Source organism: Nycticebus coucang, chromosome 9 (genome assembly GCF_027406575.1).
Source record: "Nycticebus coucang isolate mNycCou1 chromosome 9, mNycCou1.pri, whole genome shotgun sequence".
NCBI classification, from domain to species: domain Eukaryota; kingdom Metazoa; phylum Chordata; class Mammalia; order Primates; family Lorisidae; genus Nycticebus; species Nycticebus coucang.
Genome location: NC_069788.1, coordinates 27,114,577 through 27,124,614, shown reverse-complemented (window position 1 = coordinate 27,124,614; position 10,038 = coordinate 27,114,577). Strand labels below are relative to the sequence as shown.

The window sequence follows — 10,038 nt, the reverse complement described above, 5'->3', positions numbered from 1 at the left end:
CCTCGCTTTCTGAACAAAAGAGCCTTTCTGTGCAGACTTTTTCTCAAATCCTGGAGATAGATTCAACCCGATTTTTTGTATTTGGTACAAAAAAGAAGTTGAAAGCCACAGTACAAGCAAGGTGATCCTACAGTCTATTGTCAAAAACAGGACACTTTTGTGGAAAGAGTGGTGTTTTTTGTAATTACACTGGGACGGTGAGCATGAACCACGCCTCTCCTGGGCAAACTTGCCTGAATGGTTACTCTATACACAAGAAATGGCCAATGCCCCGCCTTCAGCTCTTCTTCAGCTGGAACTTGGGAGGAAGGTACTTCGTTCTGCCTATTTTACTTTCTCTTGACAGAAGAGCCTGTCTATGGTGTTTCCTGGTGTATGAAGAGCAGAGTGACTGCCATTAGATGCCTCTAATTTCCATAGTTTTACTGGGAAAGCACTTTGTAGGAAGTCCCATATCTGTTGCGCTGCAGTGGGTTCCAGAGGCTCTCAGTGTGTTCACCAACTTCCGCATTTGGCTAACCAAGGCTTCGGTGCCAGGAATCACCAACAGCTTGAAAATAGTATGAACCCCTACATCATTTTCTACTTTTCTCATATCTGTGTTGGATTACCAGGCTGGTTTTCTTTTTAATGACTGGCTAATTTCTCCCAGGCCTAGACCAAGGTGATGTGGACAGTCACCAAGAGACATCTTTCTTTTGCTTACGATTTGTGTGTCCTTAAAGTGTATGCCTGAAAACCAGGATTCCTGTTCTGACGTGTTCCTTGCAGGATCGTCTGGAGATTTATCATGAGCACTGGAGTATGAAAAGCTAGCCATGTGACGTGGTGCAAAGGCCGCAAATTGGATCAAAGGACACGTTGCTCAGAGCCCCCAGCACAGAGCCCGACCCTAGTAGATGCTCAGTAAATGTGAGCTGATTCCCAGGGAACCGGAGCAGTGGTGAGGCCTCTGTGCCCTTCTCTGCCAACTTGTGTTGTAGGAGTTCTTTGTCTGGGTGCCCCCAGTTCAAGCTTACTGTAGTAGACACTAGCTCCATCCAGAGAAAGGGAAAGTTCCAAACACTGAGGCTACTATACATCAAGGCCCATTTGGCTATAGATGCTTCAAATTCCTTTAAGCAATTCCTTTAAGTCCCCAGGAACCTGAATAGGAAAGCTAGGATTACATTCTACCCAGAAATTAAGGAGCAAGGCCATTCTGTAACTCAGAAATTGGCAGAAGGAAGGAGGTAGCTTGAAACAGTAAAAAGAACTTGGATGTACACAGCTATGATTTAATAAAAAAAAAAAAAAGAACCTTGGGGTCAGATTACCCTGGATTGAACACCCACCCTTATCAGCATTTATTGTCTCAGCCAAAGTCACTTACCACCTGAGCCTCATTCATCAACTAGGATGATGATAACTACCTGCTGGGTTGCTGTGGCAATAGCATCCTACGGGTGTCAGGCCGGGCACATAACAGGCCCTCTGTGTATGGAATCTATTATTACAGTCATCCTCCAGATCAGTGGAGACTGGAAGCAACTCTGACATCATAAACCTAAAAAAACAAAGCAAAACCCTAAGACTATTCTTGTAAACCATTTCAACTTGGTAGTTTAGACAAGATTTCCTTATATAGGGTGTCCCAAAAGTCTCCATACATAGGAAAACAGATATTTTGGAACATGTTCATTATGAGTTGGAGAGAAAACTGTATGTGTGTGTAGAAAGAAGCAGCCGGGCGGCGCCTGTGGCTCAGTCGGTAGGGCGCCGGCCCCATATACCGAGGGTGGTGGGTTCAAACCCAGCCCCGGCCAAACTGCAACCAAAAAATAGCCGGGCGTTGTGGCGGGCGCCTGTAGTCCCAGCTACTCGGGAGGCTGAGGCAAGAGAATCGCTTAAGCCCAGGAGTTGGAGGTTGCTGTGAGCTGTGTGAGGCCACGGCACTCTACCGAGGGCCATAAAGTGAGACTCTGTCTCTACAAAAAAAAAAAAAAGAAAGAAGCAGCCAACATGTAAAGAATATTTTGTAAAATTTTGTAATGATTATTTTGTAAATAAAAGTACATTTGGGCTCAGGACCTGTAGCTAAATGATTAGGGTGCCTGCCACATGCACTGGGGCTAGTGGGTTCAAACTGGCCTGGAGCTGCTAAACAACAATGACAACAAAAACAAAATAGTTGGGCATTGTGGCAGGAGCCTGTAGTCCCAGCTACTTGAAAGGCTGAGGCAAGAGACTCACTTAAGCCCAAGAGTTTGAGGTTGCTATGAGCTGTGACTGTATAGCACTTTACCGTGAGGGCGACATAGTGAGACTCTGCCTCAAAAAAAAAAAAATAATAATAATAATAAATAAAAGTACATTTAACTACGATTTCCCATTTTACCCATGTATGGACACCCTGTACTATGGTAAGTAAGTTTTAACTTCCTTTGGATCTATGAGTGGGCTTGATGAGTTGATAGTAGTCACCTGAAGTGCTGCAGAAAGAGATTGTGATGCTGAGTCTGAACTCAGCAGGGAAGCTGCCATGACTGACTGATTATCCACGTCTGCTCCCGGTAGAATTACCCTCTGCTCCCACCACCAGTGTGAGACTGCCCTTCATACAGGCATGATTTTGGAAGTCTGGAGCAGTACTCAGGCTTTGGGTAGATTAGGAGAAATAAATGAACGGCAGTGATGCTCCAAAGGCTGGTATGTGTGCAAAAGGAAAGGTAGGGAAGACCATGGGAAATCCTTGATAGCAGGTCAGGCAAATTTCACTGGTTTCCTAACTCTACCAGCAGGGGTCACCAGAAGGGCCTGAACGATTGCCTGGAAGAGTCCAGTGAAAATTCGGAGTACAGGGCAGCACCTGTGGCTCAGTGAGTAGGGCGCCGGCCCCATATACCAAGGGTGGCGGGTTCAAACCTGGCCCCGGCCAAACTGCAACAACAAACAACAACAAAAAAAATAGCCGGACACTGTGGCGGGCACCTGTAGTCCCAGCTACCCGGGAGGCTGAGGCAAGAGAATCACCTAAGCCCAGGAGTTGGAGGTTGCTGTGAGCTGTGACGCCACGGCACCCTATGGAGGACGATAAAGTGAGACTCTGTCTCTACAAAAAAAAAAAAAAATGAAAAAGAAAATTCAGAGTACAGTACAGAGAAGCCCTAAGTCAATCCACAGAGCCTGAGTCAAAGAGCAGGAGGAGAAGAGAAGCAGAAAAGAATGCAAGATAAGTTAAAGTAACTGCCCAGCCTGGCCCTTGGAAACAGGAGTTTAAGAGGCACCAGCTGATAAACAGCCAAAATGTTCGAGAGCAAGAAAGCCTTAAATGTCCTTCAATGGAGTACCCCTTCCAAAATTCCAATGGCCTTGCTCTAATTGCCATGTGACATCTCAATAGACCTGCAGGATGTCCCAAAAGTCATGGTAATAACAAAAAGGATAAATTGTAGCTAAATGTTCATTTACAAAATACTCATTACAAAATTTTATGAAGAGGCCAACGCGTAGAGGATATTTTGTAAATATTTTATAAAATTCTGTAATAAATATTCTGTAAATAATGGTACATTTAGCTACAATTTCCCTGTATATGATGACTTTTGGGATACCGTGTATTCTGAAGACTGTATATGAGGAAGAAAAAGTGTAGCCTGGTTCTTCCTCACTGAGAAGTACAACAGATGGCCTTTATAAGGGCCATGGAAACTATAAATAGCAAATCCCTGCTCCTAACCAGGCCTGTCCTCAAGGAGAAATGGCAGTTTTTGAAATAGAAATAGTAGTCTTCAAGCAGATCTTCTGAGTCAGGAAAAACAATCCCAAAGAACTTGAAGAAGTCAGGAAAAAAGTCAAGATCAAGAGGGTTTGATTTAAGAAAGCACACATTTTGGAACATGCTTTTCTTTTGCTCCTGGGGAGACCACAATTAAGCAGATTTATCTGAGGACAGCTGCCCATGTGGCCAGCACGTTGCCTGTACTAGACGGTAATCCATTGTGAAGGAGATGGGGTACAGCTCTCCCCCTAATCCTTCTGAGACGCTAAGGTTCCCTTGCCTTTTCTTCCTTTTCTTCTTGGCAAGAATCACCTAATGTGCAAAGTGAGGGTACGCAGTACGCCCCCTGGGTGAAGACTCAACTACAACATGAACTTTACCTTGGAAGTGAGAACAATGTAACCTAAAAACTTGTACCCTCATATTAATTTAAAATTTTTAAAAAAGAAAGAAGTTAGAGTTTGGGCTCAGGGGCTTACACCTGTAATCCTAGCGTATTGGGAGGCTGAGATGGGAGGATCACTTCAAACCAGGAGTTTAAGACAAGGCTGGGCAACACAGTGAGACCTCATCTCTTCAAAAAAAAAAAAATTGTAGGGTGGTGTTTTTGGCTCAGTGGGTAGGGCGCCGGCCCCATACACCAAGGGTGGCGAGTTCAAAAAAATAGCTGGGCATTGTGGCAGGTGCCTGTAGTCCCAGTTGCTCGGGAGGCTGAGACAAGAGAATCACCTAAGCACCAAGTCGGAGGTTGCTGTGAGCTGTGACGCCAGGGCACTCTACCGAGGGCAATCAAGTTAGACTCTGTCTCTAAAAACAAACAAGCCAAAAAAATTGTAAAAAGTTAGCTGGACCTAGTGGCATGCACTTGTAGTCTCAGCTACACAGGAGGCTGAGGCAGCAGGGTCACTTGAGCCCAGGAGTTCAAAGCTACAGTGAGCTATGCTCGTGCCACTGTCCTGGGCAGGGAAAGAGAGGGAGGGGAGGGAGAGGGAGGGGAGGGAAGAAAGGGGAAGGCAGAGAAAAAGAAATGAGAAGAAAAGAGAAAAGAAATTAGGAATTCCTAAACCTACCACCAGAAATAAGCACTGCTGATATTGAACTCGAGTTGGAAGAGGCGAGTCCGGTCTCAAAATGGAGGGCCATGATCCAAAGGAACCAGAGCAGTTGAGAAAACTGTTTATTGGTGGTCTGAGCTTTGAAACTACAGATGATAGTTTAAGAGAACATTTTGAGAAATGGGGCACACTCACAGATTGTGTGGTAATGAGAGATCCCCAAACAAAACGTTCCAGGGGCTTTGGTTTTGTGACTTACTCTTGTGTGGAAGAGGTGGATGCAGCAATGTGTGCTCGACCACACAAGGTTGATGGGCGTGTTGTGGAACCAAAGAGAGCTGTTTCTAGAGAGGATTCTGTAAAGCCTGGTGCCCATCTCACAGTGAAGAAAATTTTTGTTGGTGGTATTAAAGAAGATACAGAAGAATATAATTTGAGAGACTACTTTGAAAAGTATGGCAAGATTGAAACCATAGAAGTTATGGAAGACAGGCAGAGTGGAAAAAAGAGAGGATTTGCTTTTGTAACTTTTGATGATCATGATACTGTTGATAAAATTGTTGTTCAGAAATACCACACTATTAATGGGCATAATTGTGAAGTGAAAAAGGCCCTTTCTAAACAAGAGATGCAGTCTGCTGGATCGCAAAGAGGTCGTGGAGGTGGATCTGGCAACTTTATGGGTCGGGGAGGAAACTTTGGAGGTGGTGGAGGTAATTTTGGCCGTGGTGGAAACTTTGGTGGAAGAGGAGGATATGGTGGTGGAGGTGGTGGCAGCAGAGGTAGTTATGGAGGAGGTGATGGTGGATACAATGGATTTGGAGGTGACGGTGGGAACTATGGCGGTGGTCCTGGTTACAGTAGTAGAGGGGGCTATGGTGGTGGTGGACCAGGATATGGAAACCAAGGTGGCGGATATGGTGGTGGAGGAGGATATGATGGTTACAATGAAGGAGGAAATTTTGGAGGTAACTATGGTGGTGGTGGGAACTATAATGATTTTGGAAATTATAGTGGACAACAGCAATCAAATTATGGACCCATGAAAGGGGGCAGTTTTGGTGGAAGAAGCTCGGGTAGTCCATATGGTGGTGGTTATGGATCTGGTGGTGGAAGTGGTGGATATGGTAGCAGAAGGTTCTAAAAACAACATAAAAGGGCTACAGTTCTTAGCAGGAGAGAGAGCGAGGAGTTGTCAGGAAAGCTGCAGGTTACTTTGAGACAGTCGTCCCAAATGCATTAGAGGAACTGTAAAAATCTGCCACAGAAGGAACGATGATCCATAGTCAGAAAAGTTACTGCAGCTTAAACAGGAAACCCTTCTTGTTCAGGACTGTCATAGCCACAGTTTGCAAAAAGTGCAGCTATTGATTAATGCAATGTAGTGTCAATTAGATGTACATTCCTGAGGTCTTTTATCTGTTGTAGCTTTGTCTTTCTTTTTCTTTTCATTACATCAGGTATATTGCCCTGTAAATTGTGGTAGTGGTACCAGGAATAAAAAATTAAGGAATTTTTAACTTTTCAAAAAAAAAAAAAAAAAAAAAGAAATAAGCACTGCTCGCATTTGCCAGTTGCTGGCCTAGTGTCCATCATTGACCAGTGGGTCCCGTGGTTGTCCCTGTCCATGTGTGCTATAGGACACTGCTATGTTGGGAAGACGTACTTAGTGTCCCTTTGACAGGTTTTCACCCCAGTACTGGCAGGGTTTGGGGTGGGGGAAAAGGGGGGTCACCACATGATAAGAAGTGAGGCGATGGAAATTGAGTATTTGTGAGCACGGTGTATTTTTAATGCATTATGACTATATAGCTGTGGTTACACGCACAGGTGGACTGGAAATAATTTGGTGACAATTAGTCTTCTCTGAAGTGTCCCAGCAGATGGAAAGGCGTTTCACTGACTGACTAGGACCACTGTCTTTCGTGGTTTAAGAAACATTATCTTTCAAAACCTTGTTTCCTCATTTGTCAGAGACTACACCATATCAATTGAGTAAAATTCCCTGCAATCTAGAAATGAAGCAATTATGTCAAACCTACTTGTCACAGACACACGGCGAGGTCTTGCCAACAGTGCCTTTAAATCTGAACCTTGGGCTCCAGCCCTCTGCTAGACCAAGTTTCTGCAGGCAGGCAGTGCCAACTGACCACACAGTGGTAGGTGGTACCTCGACGGGCGCAGGTGATATGGGACTACAGAGGGAGAAGGGTGAATCAGAGGCTGTTCTAAAGTCAGAAATGATCTATTTCCTGATAGTTGCAATAGTCCTCGGAATTCTCTGCTCAGTCCTGAGAAGATATGGTTGTCAGAATGGTGCAGGTACTTCAGGACAGCTGATAGAAGCACTCACCAAGAAGGCAAGGAAGTATTTTACAGAGACTACCCCTTTGCAGTTAGTGACTCTTCAGGATTAAAACCACCTCCTCTCAGTTGCCAGGTTACTGCCTCCCATAAATGCCTGAGCTGAGGTTGGACCACCTGTGTGCAGAGCAATCCACCATAAGACCTGAGGACTCTGAGGGCTGAACGGAGGGGTGGCTGCCTTTCAGTGAGCAGAGGGGGGTTCTTCCTCAGACACCGGCAACAGTAAGGCCCACTATAAGGCGGTGGGGCCCACCTGGACAATCCAGGCTATCTAGCATCTCCACCTGAGGGACAGAGATGCTAGCTAGCCTGGATTTAACTTTATGATATTTGGAAAATTCCTTCTGCTGCTTGAGGTGCTGTCACAGGTTCTGAGGATCAGGATGTGGACATCTCTGAGGGATCATCATCCCGCCTGCCACAGCTATGACTCCCCAGCGTGTGTCCACCTCATGCAGCTCCACCACCTCATTTCTAGGGATCCCAAAGCAAGTTAGGAGCTCAGAGATTTTAGGAAACAGTGTCATTAGTTGGGTATTAGCCTCAGCACAATACTAGCAGTTTGGCTTCCGTGATTATGACAGCCAGCTTCACACTGTCAGCTTCCTTCCGGCACCTGGAGACATTTCAGCTTTGCCATTTCCATGCACCCCCGATCCCTTTCCTCTGGCTGGCCCAGAAATACTCAGCCCTGGGCCTGAGCCCTGGCAGGAGGGTCTAAAGCAGGGTCCACCCCATTTCACCCCTTCACTTTCCATGATAACAGCCCATGTGGCTTGAGGTGGGGTCTTTTCCTGATAGAAAACACCATGCGGGGTGGGTTGTGCCAATTCTCCCTCCATGTCCACACACCTCCCTGGCCCCTCTGCACCCCCACCTTCCCTCCCCGTCATAAGATACCCAGGGCTCCATCCTGGCTAATGACAACTGTGGATAATAACAAGCTAACACAGCACTTTCCATGTGCCAAGTGTGTTACACACATTCAGTCACTGAAGCCCCACAGCCTCCCTGTGAAGTAGGTGTGGGCACCTTTTCTTACAGGTGAGGAAACTAAAGCACTGGAATGTTTAGGAACTGTCCCAGCGAGTGGTCACAATCAGCTAGGCTGGCTGCAGGGCGTTTGCAAGTTGAAAGGGGGCTGCTGACATCCGCTCCGTGCCCCTCTTGCTGACAAACATAAGCCAATAATGCTCCTGCTATCCCTGGGAACTGAAGCGCTTTCTCCTACCTAGGCCTATCTATGCCTTTATTTTTACTTTTTTTATGTTTTACAGTTTTTGGCCAGGGCTGGATTTGAACCCGCCACCCCCAGCATATGGGGCCAGTGTCCTACTACTTTGAACCAGAGGAGCCACCCAATTTCTTTTTTCATTTTATTTATTGTTTATATTTGAGACAGAGTCTCATTTTGTCACCCTAAGTAGAGCACTACAGTGTGATAGCTCACAGTAACCTCAGCCTCAAACTCTTGGGCTCAAGCGATCCTCTTGCCTCAGCCTGTAGAATAGCTGGGACTTCAAGCGCCCACCACAACCTCTAGCTATTTTTTCATTTTATTATTATTTTTTTCCGAGCCGGAATCTCACTCTTGCTTAGACTGGCCTCAGACTCCTGAGCTCAAGCAATCCATTGCCTCCGCCTTCCACTGCACTTTTAAAGAGCACAGAGAAAGATGCCCTGTGCCACGCAGAGGGGTACACTCTGCCCAAGGGTGCCTGGGGGGGAATGGTTGCAGGCAAAGCACTGCCCATCTCTGAGTCACAGACTGGCTGCAGGATGGGCAAGGACGGTTACAATGCCAGACTCTCGGTGTGGTGGGGGGATCATGTGCGAGCAGCAATGTGAAACCACCTGGCAAAAGTATTAAGCACTCCCTAGAGTTAAGGTCATATTTTTGTTCAGTGTCGGCTTGGTTCTTGTTGAGAATGAATCTGGGACGGAGCCTGTACTGCGCCTCAAATCACAGCACTGGGCAGCAGCCCTGTCTTCTGCATAGAAGGCCACCTCTTTGTTTTAACTCATGGCCACCGCTCAGGTCTGGGCATCACCCCACGTCTGGTTTCCTATCAGGCGCTCCTGCCTCTACCCCACCCCCACCCAATCAAAACGCCCAGATGCGCGGCCCACATTCGCCTGATTGAGGCACAGTCTTGCTCGGTTATACCCGAGTCGTCACCTTCTAGGCCTTCTATGGCCCTGTTCACTTTGGCAGGGGTTATGAACCCAAATACCTATGGAAGCCAGGTGGGTGCCACAAGTGAGTCAGGTGGGCCAGGCGTGGGGACGGTGGCAAGCAGAACCAGGCTTCTCACCCAAAAGGGGAGCAACTGCCCAGCATCTGCAGCTGGTCTCCATGGACCCAATCTTCCCACTTTTAAAGAGAACCTGGAAATCTGAGTTGTATGTGAAATGTCCATATTTCTTTAAGCTGACTCAAATTTAAAACAAAAACAAAAGCAAAAACCGCTATATATCCCAAAGAAAAGCCATCTGTGGGATGAATGGAATCAGCCAATTTCCGACCTGTGGGCCTGGAGGGATTTGACACTGACCTACCTTTCCAGAATCTGCTGTTGGTCCTCGGGTCCTCAGCTGGCCAAGAGTAGTCTGGTTCCCAGGATACCTGAGCCCCTGCCTGCCCCTTCCCCTCTGCTCTGCTGACATCCTGAATGCCCTTCCTCCTCCTTTCTCCCTCCTTTCCCCCTCCAGCTTTACCTGGAAAGTTCTGCTGTTCCTCCTGGAGGCTTTCTTGATCGAATCTCGGCCAGTGCGTAATTAAATAATTGCAAGCAATCTACTCTGCCTGGGCCTCCAGGACACTCTCAAAGCATTGTCTTCACCTGTTTACTTTGT

The 10,038-nt window shown here is 46.6% G+C and overlaps 1 protein-coding gene across 1 annotated transcript; it reads left to right on the top strand.

Moving 5' to 3' along the window:
* Positions 1-4,857: 4,857 nt before the first annotated feature.
* LOC128593134 (heterogeneous nuclear ribonucleoprotein A3-like) lies at positions 4,858-6,353 on the top strand. Its single transcript, XM_053600907.1, has one exon. The coding sequence runs from the start codon at positions 4,892-4,894 to the stop codon at positions 5,957-5,959; it is 1,068 nt and encodes a 355-aa protein (XP_053456882.1). The 5' UTR covers positions 4,858-4,891; the 3' UTR covers positions 5,960-6,353.
* The last annotated feature ends 3,685 nt before the right edge of the window (positions 6,354-10,038 follow it).